The following is a 26,001-nucleotide window of genomic DNA, read 5'->3' on the forward strand; positions in this document are numbered from 1 at the left end:
GGACATTATTCGAGATATATTAGGGAAAATAGAAATATCTTCAGAAGTTATTAGTAGTGAGTGGGGAAAATGAAAATGTAGTTTCAAAACAGGGTAGAAATAAAAGAGAAAAAGATATGTTTATGGCGTAATAGGAATTAGAGGGAGCTCACAAAGTATAATGTATTGTAGAAAAAGGGGAATCTCACAGAACAAGTAGAGGCATAAATACAGAGTGCTAAAGAGAAATTAAGCGAGTATCTGGATAATATGCATGAGTTTACAGAGACTGCTGTTAAGCAACTATTTTGTGATAATATATCCAGAGCACAAAAACTTTTAACATGATGACTTGGGCAACAGAAAGTAGAAAGGGTTGTTGCCAAACTTTGGGAGACTATAACAAGAAAAATAAACATCCTGGAGAGGTATTAGCGATGCTTTTGAAATTTTATGAAACATTCTATAAAGCAGAGAAGTCAAGAAAGAGCAGCAATGGAAGTATTTATTTAAGACTTAATTATGCCAAGGTTAGAAATAGATGTGGCTCAACAACTAACAGTTAAGATAGGAGGGGATAAGATAAAAATAGTGATACAGAATCAGTCTTCAGGAAAGTCTCTGGGAACAGATGATATTCCTTTGGAAATTTGGAGGTTAAGAGTAGAAAAAGTGATAATGATCTGGAAGAATTTTTTAACAGTATTTTAAAATGAGTGGATGCATTAACATCTTGGAAGAAGACTGTGGTGGCTATATTACCCAAGGGGGTGGCAAACAGTCACCAGATCCAGCTTTATATAAGCCCATTTCAGCTTTAAACTATGATTATAAAGTGTTTATATCTCTACCAACCAAAAGAATAGCAAAGGTGTTGCCAAAATTGATAGATCTGGATCAGTGTGGTTTTGCGGAGGGGAGGCAAACATTTGACAACATTAATAGAACAATGGTGATCCAGAAGGAAGAAGAAGAATATATGAAAATACCATTGGTGGTGGGTCTTGATACAGAGAAATCTTTTCAGCAGAGTAAGCTTAGATTTTATGAGTAGGGCATTGGAAGCATTTGCATTTGTTTTCCGTACTAGAATAAGGTTAATTATGAGTATATGTGAAGGATGGGAGGAAAGAATTAAAAGGAAGGGTTCCTCTCTGTTAAGTTGTGTTTGAACAGAGGAACCAGGCAGGGGTGCCCTCTTTCCCCTTTATTTACTTTATATTTAGAGCCAGTGGCAAAGAAAATAAGAGACTTAGAGATGTAGGGATGATCAAGAAAAGTTGGCTTGATTTGCTGGTTATGATATTTTTGTGTGATAAATCCAGAAAAGGACATCATAGTGTTGTGGAACATTTTGAGACAGTATCAAGTCTTTTCAGGATAATAAACAAATAAAGATAAAACAAAGCATATAGTTGGAAATTATGTACACGTTAATTAGTTCAGCAATACCCATATTTATAGGGAGACAATAAGAGAAGTATTTTGGAGTCTGGATTAAAAAAAGGCCTCTGTTATGGCAAGTAGGGATATGTGAGAAGAGACTAAACAAAAAGTAATAGAAAAACGTAGACACTTGAAACTCTTGTTTATGAATATGGGTAGTAAGATTCAAGCAGAGAAAATGTTTTTAGTTTCTTTAATTTTATATATAGGTCAGGTATATTTTTATCAACCAGAGGAGAAAAATTGTATGCAGTAATTATTAAAGAGTTGATGGAATTTATCTGGGAAGGGGAGAGGGCAAGGGTTAAATGGACTAAGTTGATCCTTCCAGTAGAAGCACAGTGGTTTATGATTACCTGATTTGAAGAGATATTTTAGAGCTACACAGTTAAGGCTTGTATACATAACACAACCAGGAGGTTATAATTGAAAGTAGAAAGGGATCTTGATGAAGCAGAGGAAAGTTCTGGAAATAGAGAAGGAGGGTTTTTTGATGCAGATCCTTAATGAGAATAATAGCCATATATGATATTGTATTCATAAAGCAGCAGTAAGTATTCTAAGAACTAAGCCAACACAAGAATGGAGAAAGGCCATTTTGCTAGTTGGGATGACTGCATGTTTACAGAAAATAGGCAGGAGGAAGCTGGAATTTACTGGAGAAAACTGGCGAATGAGCCTGAGTATTGGGACCAAATAACTAGAGAAGGAAAGATAATAGAGTGGGATGAGGCCAAAATGATGTTTTGACTGCAGGCTAGAGCCTGCCTTGCCTAATAGGGATTTATATCAGAGTATAGAGCAAAGGAAACGTGATAGAGGCATCTTAAGTGAAAGATCCCAAACAGACTTCATAGAATTTTCCTTAGGTAGATTGCAAATGATGATGGTGTGATGGGGAAGAAAGAGGTAACTGAGAACAAGTGTTTTGAGAGTGTAATAAGTTGGAAAATTAAAAAAAATATATATCCTTACAGAGTACTGTGTGAAATTTATTCCATGAGCAAATGGCACCAACTAATGATATGGTTTGTTGAGTTGGGACATGGGATCCGAATTGCCTAGACTTAGTAAGGCTTAGTTAAGTTTAATTCTGATGGCTACCAAAAAAAAAAAGCAATTACTAGAAAATGGAAATCAGAGTCTAAACCAATGGTATTTGAAGTACTGAATATTATAAATGAGATAAAAGAACTGGAAGAGGGCTCTTTAGAAAGGGGAAGGAGCACATTACATAGAAATAAATGGAAATTGTGCTAACAGTCCATGCAGAATAATGTTTGAGGAGGAAGAGAAGTGAGGTTTAAAAGAAGGCAGGAATTCAGCAATTTATGTTATGTTGGACTGATGATAATTGCAAAGAAAGAAAAGATGTGTGATGTATAATATATGTTAATAGAAAAACGTTAATATGATTTTTCTTTTTACTTTTTGTTTGGCTATGTCTTAAGTGATAATAAAGGTGTTTGGAAAAACAGTTTAATTCTAATGCTGTTTCCAGGTTTGGTGTATTCATCGGCAAAATGGTGTTCAGATAGATGCCTAGCTCTATATATCAGCAATGACTTCATATCACCTATGTACGTCTGTTCTTCACTTGCCACAATATCTTTTAAGTTTTTTCTGTGTCTTGCAATATAAGATACAATTATTTGCGATATTGTAACTGTGAATCTTTTAGACTATAGTGTTGCAGCAGAAAATGCCACCATCATTACTTTTGCTGTAATGGTGCACTTTTCTTCTTTGTTAATGGTGCATCTCCCCTTCCAGTGTAAAGTATCGCACCACACATGTATTTGTGTTTGTTTAACTGAAGATTTGAGCATTTTTTTATAAGTTAATAACTGTGAGAGAATAGGAAAAACACCTGCTAGAAGTGCCACTGAGATTTTGATAATCACTGGAGTATCTCACATAAATGTAGAATTGTCGCTGTTAAAAAAGCTATATAAAGCCACCTTAAATTAAAAAAAAAAAAGATTCAGTTTTGTTGGAGTCATTAACTTCCCATGTTGTGTTTCTTCCCTTATTCAAAACTAGACCTGAGGCCCTACTTAAAAATTGTACTGTTCTTTGACTGCCTTATGAAGTGGGATTGAAGAGACATGCATTTTTATGGCATGGGATTGAGCTGATATTTCAGTTGCCATATAATATACACATTCTCACACACACACGCACGCATATATATATTTGCATCACAGGTCTGAAGAGACAGAGCACAGAGAGACAACAGTCGAGGGAGTAGATAATCAAGAGAGTGGGCGGATGGTGGATGATGGCGTACTTTCTCCTCCACTACCGACATCGGTTTACTCAACACCCATGGAGCTATTGCCTGACACTCAGCACATTGATGAATGTGGTGAATCTACCCGCCAAAACAGTGATGTTAGGTGGAAAATTCAATTAGAACGCAGTGTCAGAATTTTCCCGCCATACCTCTACCCATACGGACAGGGAGAAAGAGGTCAACAGATCAGGATAGAAGGAGAGGATTAAAACGCAAGGATCCTCCAAATTTTCAGCAGGTACGTATGATAAAGAAAATGTGGAATCAGGGGACTTAGTGTGGAATATTTCGAAATATGAGCTTACACAAGATGAGATTAGACTTTTAAATAAAGGCATGGGTTTTAACAAACCTGTAATATGGACATAAGTGATGCTATTTTGGCGTTAAGATTGTTTACGCGTAACTTAACTTTGAAACTGATGTATAGTGATGGTTCTAATACTAATGTCAGTTGTTTTAAACACAAAAGTACATTTGTACCCCACTTACCAGCTAATATAGAAACGTTCCTTAAAGCTGTTGAGAATATGCTTTATGATCTAGAGTTTTCCAATATGGTCAATGAGAGTAATTTGACTAAAAATGAAATGTATGCTCTAAATAAATTGAAGGCAAATGGAAATATTGCTATATGGCCCGCAGACAAAGGGGGACCGATTGTAGTGATGGATTCAGAATACTATTCTACAGTTATGTTTGAAATGTTGAATACTGATGCTTATGAAACAATATCGATAAATACAGTGGATGACATTCATAGAGATGTGTACAATACTATATGTGAATGTAGAATAATGGGCTTGTTAACGAATGAATTGAGTTCTTTCTTGTTGAACATCAGGTAGTACCCAGGTTACATGGGCTACCAAAAATTCATAAGAATCCTACACAACCAGCATTTAGGCCTATTGTGTCAGGTGCAGGCTGGCAAACTGAGCCCATTTCAATTTACTTGGATCATGAGTTAAAGAATGTGCTCAATAGATATTATGTTTTAAAGGATACAGAGCATTTTCTAACAGATCTGTATGCCTTTACTACAAGTCTTAGCACCTTGGAGGGATTAATATTAACAACTATGGATGTAGAATCCCTCTTTACATGTATCCCAAATGAACATGGCATAAGCATGGTTAGGAAATTACTGGTAGAAGAGAACTTAATGGATTCAAGAAAAGCAGACTTTATCAGCCTATTGTTAGAACAAGTGTTAGAACATAATGTGTTTCTTTTTCAAGATCGTTGTTTCAGACAAAGAAAGGGTGTAGCTATGGGCACTAGTTGCACAAATACATATGCCAATTTAGTGATGGTGGCATGGGAAAAAACGATTTTGTTAGAACACTCCAAAGTAATCTTTTATAGGCATTTTTTAGATGACCTTTTCTTTGTCTGGTAAGGTACTGTAGACACGCTTACATCATTCTTTGAATACATTAATACTACCAGTTCTTTTTTAAAGTTTACTCTAGCATATTCCATTAATAGTATTAATTATCTAGATGTAACTGTTTATCAAGAGAATAATATCTATAAAACCACAGTCTTTAGGAAGCCATGCTATAGACCAGCCTTCTTGCATAGGAAGAGCATGCATAATCCAGCAATTTCTGGAAACATTATAAAAGGACAAGCTATGAGAACATCCAGACTATGCTGTGAAGATTCTCTATTACAAGAACAACTCAATAAACTTAAGCAAGGATTTATGGCCAGGGGATATGAGGAAGAGGAAATCAATGATAAGTATGTACAAGTGAATAAGATGAGGCGAACTAGAACCAAACCATATTACTCCCTTAAGGAATCAGACTCGCTGAAACAGATAGATATAAAGAGAAAAGAGTCTGTAATTCTTCCCTATTGTAATAACACTGATAAGGTGAAGGAAGCAATAGTAATGAATTGGAACATACTTCTGGTAGATGAAAGAACTAAAGGATTGGTGGGTACTTCACCCACTTTTACCTATAGGAATATGAAGAGTCTGAAACAACACCTGTGTTAACAGGGGTTGAATACAGGTGGTAATTCAAAAGGTAAAGAAATATTTTTGGGGACGAAGAAATGTGGCAATTGTGCACAATGTAGTCTCATAAGATGAATCTCGTTTTTTCAAACATCCAGACACTGGCTATTTGTGGGAGCTTAGGAACAATAGCACATGTAACACTAGGAATGTTGTATATGTTGCACATTGTATAGTATGTTTTAGTTTTTATGTTGGAAAAACGAATAGATCCTAAAGGGAAAGAATAAGAGATCATAGTTATTGCCTTTTGAGACAACAAGAATATAGTGCTGTGGCTAAACATACGTTACAGATGGGGAATGATCACACTTTTCACTTTCAAGTGTTACATGTTCAATCAGTTAATGTTAGGTTAGGTGATATAACAAATGAAACGGAGCAGGCTGAGGTCAAATAGATTCTTAGACTGGCTGCACATAGAGGTAGAGGGCTTAATGACAGTATCTCACTTAGACCCTTACTCAAAGCTAGGACTCTCAGATGAAATGTAATTTAATATCTTATATGTTTTTACTTCTGCTTTAGATTGTATTGTGTGTATTTTTATTACTAATAATTTTTGTTAAATATAATACTTCGTAGGTGTGAATTTTTGATGACTTTCTGATAAGTATTTTATTTATTTTGATATATTAAGTTTTGACATATCTGTTTCTTTAGATTATTTTATATATTGCTTATACAATTTCTATGTTGAGTAATGCATTTTTATGTAGTTAATGCTGTGATTAGTTAGGAATATGATGTTTTTATTAGTTGGGCACATTGATGTATTCACTTGTTCTTATGTTTATATTTTTCAGTTTTCTGAAAATTTTTAATATATCTTAATATATTCATGATTATATATATATATATATATATATATGTGTGTTAGTGTGATTTGATTGGCGCTTTAATTTTGGATGATATGATTAGTAGATGTATATATCATCAGGTCTGGGCGTTTATTAATTGTTAATTGATGTTTTTGAAATGTGATAGTTGTTAACAATTAACTGGGTTTGCTATATAAGAGGGATGGCTCAGTAACCACAATATTACGTCTGAAGAAGCAGAATTGTGATCCGCGAAAGCACTCAAGTTTTTATCATATTTTTGTCAAATAAAAGGTTTAAAACTTATAATATTTGCCTTTGGATTTATCCAATATCTTGTGGTGGTACTTATAACTGCATAAACTTTCCTGGAGACTGCTGAGAGAACGGGAGGATTCTTGTCTATGTATGTATATATATATATATATATATATATATATATATATATGTATGTATATATATATATATATATGTATATATATATATATATATATATATATATATATATGTATATATATATATATATGTATATATATATATATATATATATATATATATGTATGTATATATATATATATATATATATATGTATGTATATATATATATATATGTATGTATGTATATATATATATATATATATATATATATATGTATGTATGTATATATATGTATATATGTATGTATGTATATATATGTATGTGTATATATATATATATATATATGTATGTATATATATATATATATATATATATATATATATATATATATATGTATGTATATATATATATATATATATATATATATATATGTATGTATATATATATATATATATATATATGTATATATATATATATAGTTTTTTTTGACTAATTGTAGAGTATTTATCTTGTGTGTAGTCATATTTAATTGCTTATGATACTGTCTCTCTCTTTTTTGCAGACTGCATTGTTGCTTAAAACTCAGTCTCCCATTTTCTCAGAACTAAGTGATGCATGTGATGGATCATCAGAACAAAAGGGAAAAACATTTTCGTCTGATGATAGGTAATTGACTTTTATATACTTATTTTTTGCTTTGAATGGCAGGTATGTTCCCACTACACAGACATACATAGCTTTGTTTTGTGAAATACATTGAAACAGTGTTATACTGAAAGTAGTTTCCCATTTCCATTCAGTCCATTAATCATACACATTTGGGTTTTAGTTTTCTTCTGTGTACATCAGGCATAATACATGGATTGTAAATCTAGCTAAGGTGCGCAAGCTAATTTCATTCCAGTTTTTCATTGGTTATGAGACTTTCCTCCTAGATCAGAGGTCAAATGTCCTGAGAAGATCATAGATGTTCATCATGATGTTCATTGTTCCAGTCCTCACATTTGTGATATCCTGCTTGCAAGTAGCCAGTAGCAAGCCCAGCATCCAGACATCTGTTTTTCCCCAGAACTTCAGCTGACACCCTCACATCAAGGACATCAGTGATATAAGTGGTATGCAAGTCAACACCATCTTAAGATCTTTCTTGAAATATAGTGTCTAGCCTCTAGCCATATGTTACTCACAACATTCTTTTAATGAGCCTATTTCCAGCAGCCAGATAAGAACCTGATGGGGGATTTTTTCATTCTTTCTGTCTTGCTGTCTGATTAGTTGGCTAATGTATGTAACTGACTCTAGTGTTGATGAAATTGTAGGACTTCAAAGATTGCTATAAACTGAATAACATGATGATTAGAAAGCTTCAAATGTGAAAACCGAAAAATTGCTCAATTTGGGTAATAGTTACTGGCTAGTAATTATACTGCCTGAATGCCAGCAACAGAGATGCTTGGGAAAATAAGTGAACATCATCTAGAAAAAGGAGGAGAAAAAGCTCTGGCCTGGAAGAACCTTGCAACTTTTCGACTCAAATTAGATCAAGTTTTAGCTTTAGTACAGGAGATTGCTTCTAGTAATTTAGAGGGAAAATATGTCAATGCACGCAGAGTGTGTAAATAAATGAGGTAATCAAGGAAAATCCTTAAAAAAAAAAAACAGATGAACCATCAAGACGCTGTTCAGGTGAGTTGAAACTACAGAAACTAGAAAATTAAATGGATAGACTGTCTGATTATGAGGCTTCTTAAGAAGAGTTGTTTCAAAAATCCATTACAAAACAGAGCATGTAGAGCAAAACCAATTTTTTTTATGTAACTGCAAAGTTGGAAGGAATGGATTACATTAGTATTACAAAGTACAAATACATGACTGGACTGCTGTTTCTCACAGCAGCATGTGGTATGCTCCAAATCTGGCCACAAGAAAGCATTCAAGACCTATATTACTCAAGCGGCAGTCATAGCAGAAAGAGTAGCTCCTACAAAACTGTGCAGAAGGGAAAAATATTAAAAACTGAAAACAGCAGAATATTTGTGGAAAATGATTATTCACTGTACACTGAGCAGACTTGAGGCAAGTTTATCCTAACAGTCAAGAAATGGAAGAGGCAGGTATGAGATTTAAGGTGCTCTATCCACCTCTCTTTATAATATTTTTTCCTAGTGTATCAAAGACATTTCTAAATGCAAAAAAGGCTAAGGTGGAAATACAAAAAAGTTTAGCCAAGAATAGAAGAGGACTGTCATTCTCCTGATAGCAGCAAAGCAAATAGAGAGACTTTGCCACTGAATTCTTTTCTACCAAAGGACTCAAAGAATCCATAGTATTTTGGATTTGAACCAAATACTTGAGTTTAGAGATGGGAATGATCATGAAGAAGACTGGCAACATTGTAAAATTCATGAATAAATGGGAAACTATAAAATTTTTATTCCATTAGATGGAAGAATAGACACATGAAATGTAGCTTCGCTAGACGTAAGGGGATCTTAAAGACTGGAATTTCGTTGAGTGTTAAACTGGTGAGTGACCTGTAAAGCATATACCCCACTTTGTAATTTATATTTAGAAGAACAGTGAATGGATTGAAGAAGTAACTGTAAGTAAAACAATATTTTGTTTAAAAGTTTTATGTAAATTGCATCTTATAATGTACAGCAGTTTTCTATAGTGTGCTGTCATTGTAATTGTAAATGTGAGGTGGAAAGAGTGTTATAAGTGATTGCTGTATATGTTAAAGACACTAAAACAAAAAGTATTTTTTCTTAGCTGTAAGGTATCCAGACTTTACACTGTAACATGTTGAGAAAGGCTGGTCAGAAACAAGTTAAATGTAATATAATGTGATCATAGGCTGATGGGGTGGGGATGTAAAAGTCTGTTGTTACCATTATAAATAGATTTGAGATAATTTCCCCTGTTTTATAGAATTAGATATCTGAATTAATGTCCTTGGTTTAAGCTAAAGATGGTGGGTTTCCAAATGCATGCAGACTTTAAAACAATATAGTATGGTAAAATATATGGCAAATGGTAGTTTTCTTTTGTATTTGCCAAGTAATTAGCTATTTTTTCCATTAGTAAGAGGTTTCAGTGGGAGGCAAGATGTCTACAGATGTAAGCTAATTAATAAAGAGGAGTCTGAACACTGCCGAGTGAACTGTACAAGGTACTATGTAATAAATTTTTAATGATTCATTGGTAAAAAGTTCATTGAAAAATAAATTGTCTGAAATGAGAAGTGAATGATGTTATGTTGTCCTGTCTCACCTTCATTCTTACTTGGATGGTTTTGGAGCCGAGGATTGGCTGAATACACAGCTGAAAGTCTTAAACTTGGCTCATGGCAGGTAGGTAACCCATGATGCAGTGGTGCAACTCTCATAGGTTCATAGGTTCATACTAGGCTATCTGCCCAAGGGCATTTATAAGCCTAGCCCATAGTTATGTGGTTTTCGCCACCCCTTTAGTTTGAATAAAAACTATGCCTATCATTTTTCTGTGCCTCTGTCAAGCAGTGACACTGAAGTAATCCCTGGGGTATATCTGCGATCTCCCATCCATTGGTCAGGATTCCTCTTGAACAAGGCCAGCGAGGTGCTCTGCCTCACATGTACCGGGATTTTGTTCCACAGCATAGGGAGTCTCTGGGTGATGAATCTGTCCCTCCAGCACGTTCTATTTATAACCGTGTCAAGGTTTAAGTCTCCCGCCCTTGTGGTTCTGAAGGATCTAGATTTTTTGAGGTGAAGCATATTCATCAAATCTGGGTTTGACATGGCCTTATATGTCAGGCACAGGTCACCTCTGAGCAAGCGGTATGAGACTGAATAGAGCTGGAGTTCTTTCAGTCGGGCACCATAAGACATATTTTTGAGACCCTTTATCCTTTTGGTGAGGAACTTTTGGGGCCTTTCAAGCTGCAGCAGGTGTCTGGTCAGATACATTCCAAACGGGGCATTGTACTCAATCATAGGTCTAATGAGTGATGAGTACAGGGGGGACGATGACCTCCCTTGATCTAGATGTGAATCCCTTCATGATCAGGTGGGCGATATAGAAGGTTTTCCTAACTACTTTAGCAACATGAGTGTCAAACGAAAGGCTACTGTCAACTTGGGTCCCCAGATCCCTGATTACTTTTTCTGTGCTCAGTGGATTGCCGCCTATATGGTAGCTAGGGGTAACCTTGTTTTTCCCGAAGGGTATGACTATGCATTTTTTGGCGTTTAACTTAAGGCCATGGCTCTGGCACCAATTATCCGTTTCTGTGAGGCCCTTCTGGAGGATATCTGTGTCAGATGTGTTTTTGACTATGGCGCCCAGTTTGCAGTCATCTGCAAACTTTGTCAGCCATAACCCTCCTGTGTTTGCTTGTACTTCAGAAAAGTAGATGCCGAACAAGAGTGGACCCAGGACTGAGCCCTGTGGGACACCACTTGTGACAGGCTTTGAGTCTGACATGGCTCCAGCAACTCTGACCCTGTGGGTTCTGTCACTTAGCCAGTTTGCAACCCATCTTGTGATGTATGGGTTTACATTCAAGCTGATGAGTTTTTCGATGATACCTGAGTGGGGTATTGTGTCGAAGGCCTTTGCCAGGTCGAGGTAGGCTGTATGGACTGCCTTTCCCTCATCAATGGCCTTGGTGACTGTCTCGAAAAAGTCAACCAAGTTTAAGAGGCAGGATCTGCCTTTGACAAAGCCAAACTGGGTTGGATCCAAAGTCTGCAAGTTCCCTATGTCTTTATTTATGAGTTCCATTATGATCCTCTCCATGGCTTTGCAGATAAGGCTTGTCAAGCTAATGGGGCGGTAATTTCCAGGGTCTGTGGAGGCACCGCCCTTATGAAGTGGGACCACAGTCGCGTCGCCACTCCTTGGAGTGCGTATCCTGAGGTGAGGCTAAGATTAAACAGCTGTCCTAACTGTGGGTTTAATTCCTCGTTGAGTTCATGAAGCACACAGCCGGGGACACCATCCGGTCCCATGGATGCTGTGTTGTTTGCCTTAGTGAGTGCAGTTCTCACCTGGGCGTTGGAGATGTTTGGGGGGCTACAATCCTCTGGAATAGATATCTCTCCTTTTGGGGGGGAGAAGTTTGCACTGAACCTGTCAGCCAGTATGTTAGCAATGTGTGTAGGTTCAGTAATTTTCACATCATTTTGAACTAATTCTGAGCATATCTGGGAGTTTCTTCCTAGGTTTCTAACATAGCTAAAGAAGGCCTTATGATTGTCTTTAGAGTCCTTGGTGATTTTTCTCTCAAAATTTGCCTTGGATGATTTTATGAGAGCTCTTAGTTTTTACTTATAATGATCAAAGGTGTCTTACCTTTCAAGGATTTTGCTCTATCTTGTAGTAGCTTCCTCCTTTTGTTGTAGAGCTTGTTTATGGCTGGGGTCCACCAGACTGGACGCTTGCCTTTGGTACAGAGAGTCTTAGTTTTGTTTGGGATTGCCTGATCCATGCAGTCCTGTAGGTGCTGGTAGAAGGCATTTGTAAGTGATTCAGCGGTTTGAGTAATGTTTACCACTGGCTCAGGGGCCTTAAAGGAGACCACACTAGTTTTTAGAAGTGTGAAATCGGCTTTTGAGAAGTTTTTCACTGTGGTCTGTTTTGCTTCAGGTGAGGCGGGATGAGGACCTCCAGCGAGATTAGTTTATGATCTGATCTCACCAGTGAGGGGTATACTTCTGGTGTTGAACATTTTGATCCCATGTTCGTGATGATGAGATCAAGTATGTTTTCTCCTCTTGTGGGGATGGTGACTAGTTGTTCCATGGCATTTGAGTTTATGAACTCCAGGAATCTTTGGGTTAGAGTGTTCGGGCTTGAGTATTGTTCCCAGTCTATATTAGGGTAGTTGAAGTCACCTAGTATGATGGTGTTTGGAGATACATTTATCCCCTCCAATGTTTTCAGGAAGGCCATGTGAGGTTCCTGAGTTTGAGAGGGTGGCCTGTAACATGCTACAAATTGCAGAGCAGTCTTGCCTATGGTTAATTGCACCTGGATGGTCTCCGATGCATCGTGCGTTGCCACCAACCTTGAGGTGTGGGTGTCCTTTATGAATATGGACACCCCCCCTCCTTTCTTGGTGTTGTCCGGATTTTGCGGCCGGAACGCATGATATGAGGTGAAACCTGTTAGTGTTGGGGTGCTCTCAGGAGCCTTGAACCAGGTTTCTGTCACAGCACAGACATCGATGTTCTCCATATTGAGAAGGGCCTCGAGTGCGTGCATCTTGAGAGTGAGACTTCTGGCATTGAGCAGCATTACCCTTAGTTTTTTTTCCTTTTTGGTGTTCTAGGGTGGTAGGTTTAGAATTTGAGCCTTGCCTAAAAAAGGCACTGTGGGGTGGCAAGAGCCTTTGCCAATATCCGGAAGCCCAGGGGTGACAGGTGCAAGCCGTCCCTTGCAAAGCAGCGTGGCTTGTCCAGCATGTCATCCCAGGCAGACAGACATTGGATCCCCTTTGAATGACACCAGAATTTAAGCCAATTATTAAAGCTGATCATCTTATCACTGTATTGTGGCATCATTCTAGGTGAAGGTAGGATACTGCTCAAGGTCAGGGTCATACCTGCCTGGGCTACATAATCAGAGAGCTCCTCGATGTCCCTTTTCATGTAGTCCAAGGAGGTATGTCTCAGGTCGTTGACACCAGCGTGGACAATGACTGAGTCATACTTGTACCTGCTGTTGAGAGACCTGAGTGCTTGCGTTATGTGGCGGATTCTAGCGCCCGACAGGCAGCTTACTGTGACCTTCTCCTTACTCAGTCTGGTGAGCAGGACGTCAGTGTGTCTGACTATGGAATCACCAATGACAAGTGTGTCTGGCATTTTGTTTGGCCTTAAGGGCTGTGACTGTTTGACACTCTGACTGTGTGGTCTATGTGTTGCATCTGTTGGGTCGTGAGGTGGTAGTTGTTTGGGTGTCTGCTTTGGTGGCCTCTGCTGTTTTGGTAATCCAAATCTCGTTTGCCACTTTACAAGGTTAGGTGTGCTCTTCTTGGCCATGGCTAAGTTTTTGTCTTTTTCACTCAGTTAGCTTAATTGTTGTAGTATTCTTGCATTTATAGTATTTGTTTGCATGTGTAAATAGTTAAAGTGTGTAGCTAATCTTATCTCTCTCTGCTGTTGGTTGCTGTTTGTTTGGGTCGTCGTTTTTTCAGAGGCCTTGTTGTATCTCATAGTTTTTGTAGTGGTGTGTTGTTTTATTACCTTTTACCTTTTACTCCGTAGTTGATATTTAGCTCGTTTAAATTAGAGAGCTAATCGCCCGTTTTAGTTAGAGGGCTGGTGGTAGTAGTAGTTAGTGCGTGTTATCCCTGGTATCTAGGGCCGTTTAAGTTGGAGTCCCTAGTGCTACTCTTCTTGTCAAAGTTTCTCTAGTTATAGTTACTTAGATGTGTAGTGTTTATTAGATCAGAGTGCTACTTTTTTTGTCAGAGTTTCTAGTTTGTCCTTACTTAGAGTGCACTGTTGTTTATCTTAGAGTGTGTTGTATGTCACAGTTCTGAAAAGTTGCCTTTGTAATTTTGTTTTTGAGAACTCTCTTCTAGCATGTCTAAAGAATCTAGAGAGAGGGAGCATAAGCCTCCAGGCTTTAAAAAAATGTCAAAAATGTACACAAAAAATATCAATTACTGATGGACATGTCATTTGTATATACTTTCTAGGGGCTGTTCATTTACAGGAGGATTGTACTTTGTCATTCCTTTAGTGCACGAGTGTTACAGGAGAGGACAAACAAATTGATTCTCAAGGGGCTCTTAAAGCCAACCTATGAGGAAGCTGTACATAGTGCTTTTTCTTCGTCGTCCTCTTCTTCTTCAAAGACCGACAAACCTTCCAAAAGACCATCACCTGTTTCTTTGGCTCAGTTAGAGCCTCCAGAAAAATTGTCTAAACTTTCTAGGACGTATACCTCCTCAGCTCCACAGCCCTCGGAACAGACAGGGGTCATCATCCTTGACAAGCCTGGTTCTTCGGCCCCAAGGTCTTCAGAGCCAGAAGATCCCATGTCTCAGAGCCAGTCCATTGACTTTTCAATGGTCTCCCCTACTCTGAGATTTCCCATTTTGGAGAGGTCTCATTCTCCTTCTGTATCCCCCAGGTCCTCTAGGAGCCTATCTGATGATGGCATGGAGTGGGTGGTGCACAGACTCCTGAAGCCGGTGCTAGCCAAATTGTTCTCAGCTCCGACCCATCAGGTCTTGGAGCATTTCAAAACCATTACATCCACATTTGTTCCTCCTCCAAGCCAAGCTGGACCCTTAGAGCTGGAGTGCCTGGTACCACTTAATGTAGAACCATCGGTTCCGGGACCCGCTTCGGTGATCACGGAGCCGACATCTGCTTCTACTCTCTCATAGCTGTCCAGAGTGTCTGGGAGTCTGGGTTCTCTGGACGGCCCCTAGGGGGATGCTCGGGCCTGAACTTCTTTGGTTCTGAGTCTACCCTTTGGAGCATTGCCTTGGATGAGCCTTGGGACCAATCTCCCTGGGGTCGGGGGTGTCCTCTGTCTCTTCGGAGCCGAGAGCATCTTTGGAACCAGTGGGGTCTGCTTTTGAGTTGATGAGAAGTGTGCTATCTCCCTGTACAGCTCTACATAAGGATACCAGCATTTGTCCCCCAAGGCACCGGCTACTGTCTCGGCACCACCTCATCCACAGGACAGCAGAGATTCAGAGCCTCAGGATCCCTCACTGGGTAAACCCCTCTCTTCCGAGGCCTCCCCAGAATACCCTTCTGAGGAGCCCCCTCAGAAGAGAACTTGCAAGAGGAAGCATATAGATTCCCCTGATGAGTCTGTCACCTCAGATACTGACCTCGAGGAGTCAGAAGGGTCCCTATGATCATCCTCTGACGATATCTCATTTGCAGATATCCTGGAGATCCTAAAGCAGAGAGGCAGCTGGAAAACCATCACCCCTTCTGATGAGGAGTTGGCCTTTGGATCTCAACATTCAGCCTCCTGGGTGTCTCAGCCTTTCGATGAGCTAATGGACTTGGTCAGTCGAAAAGCATGGGAGTCACCTGACACTATGGAACTAGTCCCTCAGAGGCCAAACAAGTTCTTGTTAGCCCCTACCAGAAAGGATTTTCTCAAAAAGGATGTACCTGTAGATACCATGGTGGTGGCAGCAGCCACCAAGAAGGAACTCTCGGAGACATTCTCATCTGTTCATCCTCCGAACAGAGATTCTCGAATGATGGACAGATATGGGAAGCGTGTCTTCTCATCAGCGACTTTTGCACTCCAATCGCTGAACTAACTAACTCACTTTACAAGGCTACAAAGAGATCTCCTAAAAGAGCCAAGAGATGCTCTACAAGGTACATTAGCTGTGGGGGTGAATGAGAAGGTCCCTTTCCAGCTGTCCACCTTAAACTCTATCGTCAACTCCTCCACGCAGCGGATGGAGCAAGCAGGGCAGTGGGTTAAGGAGTTTCCCTGAGTAGACACTCCTGGATGCGCTAATGCAATTTTGCAGAACCTTTTAAGTCTGCCTTTACTAATGCCCCCTTTGATGGCTCCTTTATCTTTGGACCCAAAGTAAAGGACACACTCACCAGATGTGAGCAAGAAGGGAAAACTCTCTCTGCCATTGGAGTACATTTTTCTGTATCTTCAAGACCTTACCCTAAAAGTCAGAAGAGTGGGAAAATGTAGCTCAAAAGATCCCAGGGAGGTTTTCAAGACCCATGAGGTGAATCCTTCCCCTGAGGCAGAGGGGAGGTAACAATGGTAGACATCCTAGAGGCAGGGGGGGGTCTGCAAAACCAGGGTGACCATGACTCCTATCAACGCTCCTGAAAGGATGCCCACCTGCTGTACTCTGGAGGCAGTCGGGGAACAGTTGTCTTTGTACCCAGACGCTTGGCAAAATATCACAAGAGACAAGTGGGTACTAAGAATTAATATCCAGAGGATATTCCATTCCCTTTTGCTTCCCTGTCCCTCAAATCAGAACAATCCCAGATGTTTCACCCAATCTAAGGGAGCAAACAGCTATAGAAATCCAAATGTTGTTAGACAAGAGAGCCAGCCAAGAAGTCCTTGCAGAACAAACAGGATTCTGGACTTACTCAAGATTCCTTTTGGTGCCAAAAAGAACAGGGGACTGGAGACCCATATTAGACCTAAGCAGGTTGAACTAATCTGTCAAAATTCAAAGTTCCGAATGGTGACACTGCAGTCAGTACCTTCCTTCTTAGGGAAAGATGATTGGATGTGCTTGATAGACCTCTAAGATGCATACTACCACATAAAAATGGGCAGAGCATTGATTAGTCATTTATGCTTCCGGCTGGGAGCCTGTCATCATCAGTTCCAAGCTCTGCCCTTTTGTCTCACTACAGCCCCCAGAGTGTTCACCAAATGCATGGCAGTAATCAAGGCTCACTTGAGGCGCATGTGATTCCAAGTGTTTCCATATCTGGACTACTGGCTCCTAACTGCCACTACCAAGCATCTACTCCAGCAAGCCAGGGATGTGACTTTGGAAATTTGTGCTCAGCTAGGCATAACAGTCAACTTACAAAAGTCTGCCTTGTTGCCCTGTCAACCTATTACCTTCATAGGTGCAGATCTAGACACCGTTTCCTTGATGGTAAGTCTTCCAGCTGACAGCATTTCAGCTCTCAGGCAACAAGTACTTCACCTTCTTCCCAAAGACAAGGTAAAGGCAAAAGTAGTTCTGAAACTCCTAGGAACATTGGCTTCCACCATAACACTAGCTCTTCTCACCAGAATGCACATGAGAAACCTTTAATAGTTTTTGTTCTCTCAATGGTCACTTCAAGAGCTCCCGATGTCCCACCTCATCAGAGTAACGAAGTCATGCAAAAAGGACCTACGGTGGTAGATCCAGTCCAGCCATGTGACCACCAGGAGACCCTTTATTCCACAACAACCTGTTGCTACAGTGACCGTGGATGCTTCCCAGATAGGGTGGGGGGATTACCTGGGAAGAAAGGTCCAAGGTATATGGCATGAACACAAGGCCCACTTGCACATAAATGTCCTAGAGATGAGAGCAGTGCTTCTGGCGTTGCAAGCACTCCACAACTTTCTTCCTCTAGGGATGATTGCTATACAGTTAGAAAATATGTCGTTGGTTTTATACATAAACAAGCAAGGGGGAACCAAATCCTATCCTCTTTGTCGTAAGGCCCTGAGAGTTTGGCAATGGGCAGTTTCTTCCCAGAGCTTTCTAGCAGCAACACAGATCCCAGGGATGTCCAACATGATAGCAGACAAGCTCCGCAGGGTGATATTGATGCCTCACGAGTGGTCTCTGAACCAGAACATAGCGGAAAAGATCTTCCGGAAATGGGGTCAGCCTTGCTGCGATCTTTTTGCCACTCACATGAATGCCAAGTGCAGCAGCTACTTTGTACTAATTCCCCCACCGAGACATCGAGAGATGCACTTGTATACGATTGGCCCTTGGGACTTCTTTATGCCTTTCCTTCGTTTCTCTTCATACCCAAAGTCATCCACAAAGCAAAATCCTTGGGAAACAGGATGATTCTCATTGCTCCATATTGGCTGCATCAGATTTGGTTCCCCTTCCTTTGGCCTCATCTTCAGGAAAAACCTTGGACTCTGGACCCAGTTCTAGACCTGCTGACACATATGTCAGGTACACGTCATCCTTCTCTCCACACCCTCAACTTGACAGCATGGCTGCTCCACTTCCCAGTTTAGTCAGACTTCAGAATTTCACTCCAGCAGTTAAACGTATACTGATGTCCTCTCATAAAGCTTCTACTAGTAAACTATATTCTAGCAAGTGGAAAAGATATTTTCACTGGGCACAAAATAGAAACATTGACCCTTTTTCTGTGCCTATTCAATCCATTCTAGAATTTGTGGCAGAACTCTTTCAACAAGGCTCTTCTGCAGCAACCATTAGAGTCCAGCTGGCTGCAATTTCAAATTTCCACATTGGTGACCATTCTTCTAATTTAATGTCACACAGGTTGTGTAAAGCATTTTTGAAAGGTACTTCCTTACTGAGACCTCCCTTTAAGGACCCACTCTTCCTCCTTGGGATTTGAATTTTGTGCTATCTCAACTTACACTGCTACCGTTTGAGCCTTCTTCATCTTGTGACCTCATATTTCCTTCCTGGAAGACCCTTTTTCTAGTAGCCGTGACATCTGCCAGAAGGGTCTCAGAGTTGCAAGCACTATCTATCAAACTGCCATATGTGATTTTTCACAAGGACAGGGTATCTTTACGAATGAATCCATCCTTTGTACCTAAGGTTTGCTCTCAGGCCAATATCAATCAGTCCATTGAGCTCCCAGTTTTCTTTCCCAACCATAGTAGCAAGGCAGAGTATAGACTCCATCAGCTGGACGTGCATAGACATCTCAGATTTTATTTGCATAGAACTAAAGATTTCAGGAAATCTGACCAATTATTCATCTCCTTCTCTGAGGCAAAAAAGGGTATGCCAGTTTCTAAAGTTACCCTTTCTAATTGGCTCTCAAATTGTATCACCTTTACTTATACGTCCAGTAATAGAAAACTACCATTCAAAGTTAGGGGTCATTCAACTAGAGACTAGCTACGTTGTTTACTTTTCAGGCCAAAATTTCTATGGGCAGCATTTGTGCTGCAGCTATGTGGGCCAATCCTCATGCATTTAGCACTCATTACAAAGTGGATTTGGCCTCCAGGGACAGGGCCTCTTTTGGTTCCACTGTGCTCAAAGGTGTAGTCTCATAAGCCACCCGGAGAAAAGTTGCTAGAGACGCTGTCCCATCCAAGTAAGAATGAAGGTGAAATAAGACAACATAACATAAAGAAGTTATGTACTCACCATAACGTTCCATGTTTATTGTCCATCTCACCATTCATTCTTACGACCCATCCCTCCTTCCCCCATCCAAGGACTCCTAGAGGACCTGGTGCTTATTTTTCCTCCTTACAGGAATTCCATGACTCAAGTTTGTTTCTCCTTATTTTTGGGGTCCTATATATATATATATATATATATATATATATATATATATATATATATATGGTTTCCTATGAAACCATCGAATTTACACTACATCGAAAATGAGAAGATCGGGACTTCTATATTGAAATTGCAAACCATCGAAAACGGAAATCGTCGACTTCCAAAGCGTCGAAAATGAAATGTCACAGCAGTTGTGTATGTTTAACGGGTCCCCTTCTAAAGACCGAACCGCTGATTGATTCCCTAAGTGTGCGACAGTGACGGAGGTAGGAGTGGTCAGGTAAGTGAGTTCGGGTTAGGGTGCAGGTAGGTGAAGTGTGCGTTAGTGTCGGAGCTTGGGCTAGGGGTGGGTAAGTGAGTTAGGGTTAGGGTGCAGGTAGGTGAAGTGTGCGTTAGTGTCGGAGCTTGGGCTAGGGGTGGGTAAGTGAGTTAGGGTTAGGGTGCAGGTAGGTGAAGTGTGCGTTAGTGTCGGAGCTTGGGCTAGGGGTGGGTAAGTGAGTTAGGGTTAGGGTGCAGGTAGGTGAAGTGTGCGTTAGTGTCGGAGCTTGGGCTAGGGGTGGGTAAGTGAGTTAGGGTTAGGGTGCAGGTAGGTGAAGTGTGCGATAGTGTCGGACCTTAGGGTTAGGTTTGGGTCAGGGCTAGTGTGTATGGTATGTAGTGTAGTATAACTGTATTTATAACTTCTCTCCTGTATGTTCTGCACTTTCCATGTAGTCGATGTTTTCAATGTCGACGATTTCTGTTTTCGCTGTTATGTACTTTCGATGGTCTAGTCTCGATGTAGTCATTCTCGATGTAGTGTAAATTCGATGGTTTCATAGGGAACCATATATATATATATATATATATATATATATATATATATATATATGTATACTTATGTTACTCAGTAAGTTAGCAGCAAACAAGGTCTGGAGAGTTGTGCCACTGCATCATGGGATGCCTACCTGCCACGAGCCAAGTTTGAGACTTCCAGCTGTGTATTCGGCCGAGTCAGAGCCAAGGATTGGCTCTGAACCCATCCAAGTAAAAATGAATGGCAAGATGGGCAACAAACATGGAACGTTATGGTGAGTACATAACTTCTTTTTATACAAGTAGTTACCTCCTACAGGCTCTAAAATGTGCTTATCCTTAATTTTGAGTAGAATAGGTAATACCTGTGGATGCAGCCATTGATTTTGAAGGCTAAACTTTGTTTTTGGACATGTACACAGTTTTTTCGTTTGTATGAGTTAAAAAGGGATAAGGGTTAGGCAAATCTATTTGTTTTTTTGTTTGGGCATTTTCTTTGTGCATATAGTCTTAAAGTGCAACATTAGTTCAAAAGAAGATGAGAAGAAACTGTAGGTAGGTACTAGACTATTGGCCCTAGGGCCTATATAAGCCTAGCCAAACGGTACCCTCGCTTTTGCCACCCAAGAAAATTATTTTCCTGTGCCCCTGTCAAGCAGAGCCATAGAAGTGATCCCCGGGGTGAATTTCCTATCTCCCATCCAATTATGTACCAAAGATGCAGAAAAGATCAGCTTGCCAACATTACTGTATGTGCATGTAAACTAAAAGTTAGAAGTGTATATTCAAAAGAACTGTCATGTATAATAGGTTGGAGTAGTAGCTTTCTATCAAAATGGCTACTCTGATACCATATTATTAGAAAATGTAAATGGCCTTATGTGTAGACAAAAAGCAGAGAGTATTATAGTATATTTAGAAGTGTAGGATGCAAATATCAATAGTACAGCAGACTTGTTTGGGTAGAAATGAGCATGTGAAAGGATTTTTGGGTGGACATCCAGCAGACTTTCCAGGGCAAAAAGAAGAGTAATGTTTGCTAGAGGGGCTCTAGTAGTATTAAAAGTGCAGTAAAAGAAATGGTAGTTTTCTAAAGGTAAGGGTTTTTTAGTAGATGAGGGCTACGCTGGCATGTATTTATTTTCCACCTAAAACTGCTGTTACTGAACATAACAGAATTTTAAGGGAAACAGTAAGCTTTCAGCAGGGCATATTATATATGGGTTGAGACTGACACATGAGTTGCATTAGTAAGGATGTACTGGGAGGACTTGGAATGGAAACTGTAATAATAGAAGGCAGAGGTTTGTAGACACACACGAGAATATTTTGTATGAAAAATGTGAATTCAGTAGTAGGAACTCTGACACAATTTGCATATTATTCTTTGAGGTATAATACCTGTGCTGTACTATACATACATACATTATACATCACAGGAGCACATGGATTTAATTGAAACCTTTGACACTGTTGTAGTAATTCTTTCATATCATCCACCAGTAAAAGTAAGTTAAAGATGTAGGGTAAAAACAATACACTGGTGCTTTTGTACATTGTTAGAAAGAGAAGAATTTAAGGAATGCATAGTGGAAATGACTCAGGAGTTATTAGGAAAGATGGACGTTTCTGCAAAAGGTATAGCTACATAGTGAGATAAAATGAAAATACAGGATATGGGAAAATAATAAGAATTATGTAGAGAATTTGACAAAGTTTAAAGTATTGCAGTATAAGGAGAAACTCTCAGAAGCAGCAGTTTAACAGCTCTAGAACGCTAAAAGGAAAATAATGGAGTATTTGGATAGTATGCATTAGTTTAGAAAAGTTGTTCAGACAACTGTTTTGATGACTTTGGAGCACAAAAATGTTTATCACAATGACTAAAGAAACAGCCAAAGGTAATATTTCCAAAGTTAGGTGGATTATAACCAGAAGAATGGAGATTCTGTAGAAATATTAAAGTTGTTTCAGAATTTTTATGAAACTTTGTATAAAGCAGAGAGACGTGGAAACCAAGAAAAGGCACAGCCTGAAGTATGAAGCAAACAAAAACCACATTATTTCTGGTCAGCTATGAACAAACTACTTCAGCCAGGGCACTCCAAGACTCCTACCCCATCAGGAATTACCCATAATAACCCTTAGCTAATCGCTGATTCCTTTAACAACTACTTTACAGAAGCCATTCAAACTCTAGCTAATACTCTACCACCCATTAGCACCCTCCCACCTAATACCACAATGAATCCAGTTCCTTCCTTTCACATACAACCAGTACCTACATCCTTCATTTGTAACCTCCTTCAAAAACTCAAGCCATGCACCCCTTCTGCTGACTGTCTACCAGCAGAATACCTGCAAATTGCAGCTAAAGCCATTGTCTACCCTATTTCTATCCTTATAAATAGAACTATTGCAGAAAGCAAAATCCCTTTTATATGGAAGGTCTCTCACATCATCCCTCTACATAAAGGTGGGACATAAACTGATATTTCCAACTTTAGACCAGTCGCCCTACTCTCTCCAATAGCTAAAATAATAGAAAAATGTATCCACCGACAACTACTTGACCACCTCCTCCACAACAATTTACTTGGTAACTGCCAACTTGGCTTCAGACCATTCCATAGTACAACTGCTCTGCTATCCTTTTCTGACTGTTTAAACAAAAATCATAATAACTCTCCTCCGCACTATTTATTGACCTATCAAAAGCCTTTGATATGGTCAACCATAATCTGCTTATTGAGGTACTAAAAGCCCATTCACTGGACGCACAGGCATTACTCTGGTTTAAATCTTATTTAGATAACCGATAGCAAGCAGTCTTTTGGGATAATAAGCTTTCAACTCCTCTCCCTGTAAACATTGGAGTACCTCGAGGCTCAGTCCTAGGCCCTCTTTTCTTTTCAATGTTTATTAATGAACTAAATACTAAAATTCCTCAAGCCACCTGCATACAACATGCTGATGATTCAACTTTAATATGCTCAGCAAGGTCCTCAACCTCACTCCAGACCCTCACCCAAACTGTATTTCATATTGTGGAAAATTGGTTCATGCAACACTGCCTCCTCCTGAACCCCCAAAAAACAAAATGATTACTCTCTGCTCCTACTCAAAAATCACCACAAATTCACTTCACAATAACCTCTAACAATGGAACCACCATATCCCCTGATACTACAACCCATCTCCTGGGGATTACCATAGACAACAACCTTAGCTATGACGACCATATTAGCACCACCATAAAGTCTGTCAACATAAAACTAGGTTCCCTGTATAGAATCAAACCCTTCCTTACACCAACAGCCAGAACCACTATTGCCCAGACCCACCTGATCTCTACCCTGTTCTATGTTTCTGCCATTTATACCAATCTTTCTAAAAACAACTTTAAACTTGTTACTAGCTGCTATAATATAGCCAGATTCGCCACTGGCAACCCTTTCAGAACCCACCATTGTCTCAACCTCAAACAATTGGGATGGTTAGAACTGCAGCACCAACTACTCTGTCATCAACGTACTATAACCCAAAAGATACTTTACCACCCTAATAATACCCCAATCCTCACTAATCTGACTACCCCTTACAAAAACCTTACAACCCTTCGCTCAGCTAATAAGCTTCTAGTTTCCACTATTAAATCTAACAACAAAGCTGGGGACTCACTTTTCACTAACACAGTGGGAAAAGCCTGGAACCAGCTTCCAAGTGAACTTTCTACTCTCTCTTCCACACATCTTTTTAAAAAACATGTCAAAGAATATCTTAAAACTCACTGGCTTTGTCCCTGCACAAACACTGACTGTTTTTCCCCTTTACATATCCTGCTCTCCCTTTTACCTCACTTCTGTACTGTACTATGTTGCCTACCTGTACTAACAATTAAGCTAACCTCAAACCAAGAGGTAATATGATCTCTGTCCTAGTACAAAGAAAGAAATTAAAAATCATTACTCTGTTTTTTTCCCTCTCAAATATTGTTTATTGTCTGTATTTGATATTAGTTCATTCCCCACTAAATAACTCTGTGCACATTATTTTTTTCTCTCAAATATTATCTGTATTTGATCACAGCTTAATATTTTATATTAATATTGTATAAGTTTCTGTCTATGCTTTGAGCTTTTCTCCCCGGGCCTCTACTGAAAGTGGACATGTATCCAGTTAGACTAGCCCGGTCAACAAATGCAAATAAATAAATAATAAAATTTATGCAAGACTTAATTATGCCAAGGTCAGAGGAAGATAAGGATCAGCAATTGTTAAATATGAGCTTGCCAGTGCACTTTATCTTCCAACTAAAGGATAATGTTTACTGAAGGCATGCAAGCCATTTTTCACGTTTGAGAAAGGAACAGACAACAGTCAGTGTAGGTGACAACCCGGACTGTACATGCACTTAAACACTGGCAAACTTAGTTTTAAAATAGATAATGTCTGTGGGTGCAGTCATCAATTTTTGGACAAGCTGCTCTTCTCTGTAGTGATAAACCTAATTTGTTGAAAATGTATATACTTTTGTGTTTTTTCCAATGTAAAAGTGGTTGGGAAGTTTTGAAAATGTATGTAATTTTTTTTTGTTTGGGTGTTTTCATTGAAGCAAAAAGTCTTCTAAATGTGACATGTTCAAATGGTGATGAGAAGATACAACTGTATAACATATCGGTCTGCCAAACTGTGCATGTAAGCCAAAAGTAAATACACATTCAGAAGAATAACCATGTGTAAAAGGTGGGAGTAATAGTTTTCTATCATAATTGCTACTCTGCCTGTTATGTAAGTGGTCATATGGGTGTAGACAAAGACAGAATATTGAATTATATTAAGAAATGTGTGGTGGAAATACGAATGTTGGAGGCGATAGATTTTAATAGAAATGAGTATGTGAATTTGACAGGATTTCAGGATAGATCTTCAGCAGAATGTCAGGTAATAAGGGGAAATGCAAGTTACGGTACTGATTACATAGAGGGAATACAGTAGTAGTAGAAGACGTAAAAAGACAGTAATGATAGATTTGTGGTAGTAAGGTGCTACTGGCAAGGATTATGCTGGCATAGAAAGTCATGCTGCTTAGCGATAGGAGCCTTAACATGAAAATACACTCACTAGAGGGTCTCCTCGCATTAGAAGATGCTGACATCTCTGCAGTCACAAAAACTTGGTTCAAAGCTGCAGAGAGCACCCCTGCCTTAACAGGCTACACCTCATTCCACACATTCCGACCCAAAACTGATATCGGGAAC

At 39.3% G+C, this 26,001-nt stretch overlaps 1 protein-coding gene across 2 annotated transcripts in view; it reads left to right on the forward strand.

The window, feature by feature from the left end:
• Nucleotides 1-26,001, forward strand: part of HECTD4 (HECT domain E3 ubiquitin protein ligase 4) — a 5,422,508-nt gene that overhangs the window by 1,988,078 nt on the left and 3,408,429 nt on the right. For both annotated transcript variants that reach the window (XM_044068422.1, XM_044068423.1), the window contains exon 20: nucleotides 7,514-7,617. In XM_044068422.1, coding sequence (XP_043924357.1) covers nucleotides 7,514-7,617 — 104 coding nt within the window. The remainder of the gene's footprint in view (nucleotides 1-7,513; nucleotides 7,618-26,001) is intronic.

This window comes from Protopterus annectens, chromosome 4.part0 (genome assembly GCF_019279795.1).
Source record: "Protopterus annectens isolate FY-2018-M chromosome 4.part0, PAN1.0, whole genome shotgun sequence".
NCBI classification, from domain to species: domain Eukaryota; kingdom Metazoa; phylum Chordata; order Ceratodontiformes; family Protopteridae; genus Protopterus; species Protopterus annectens.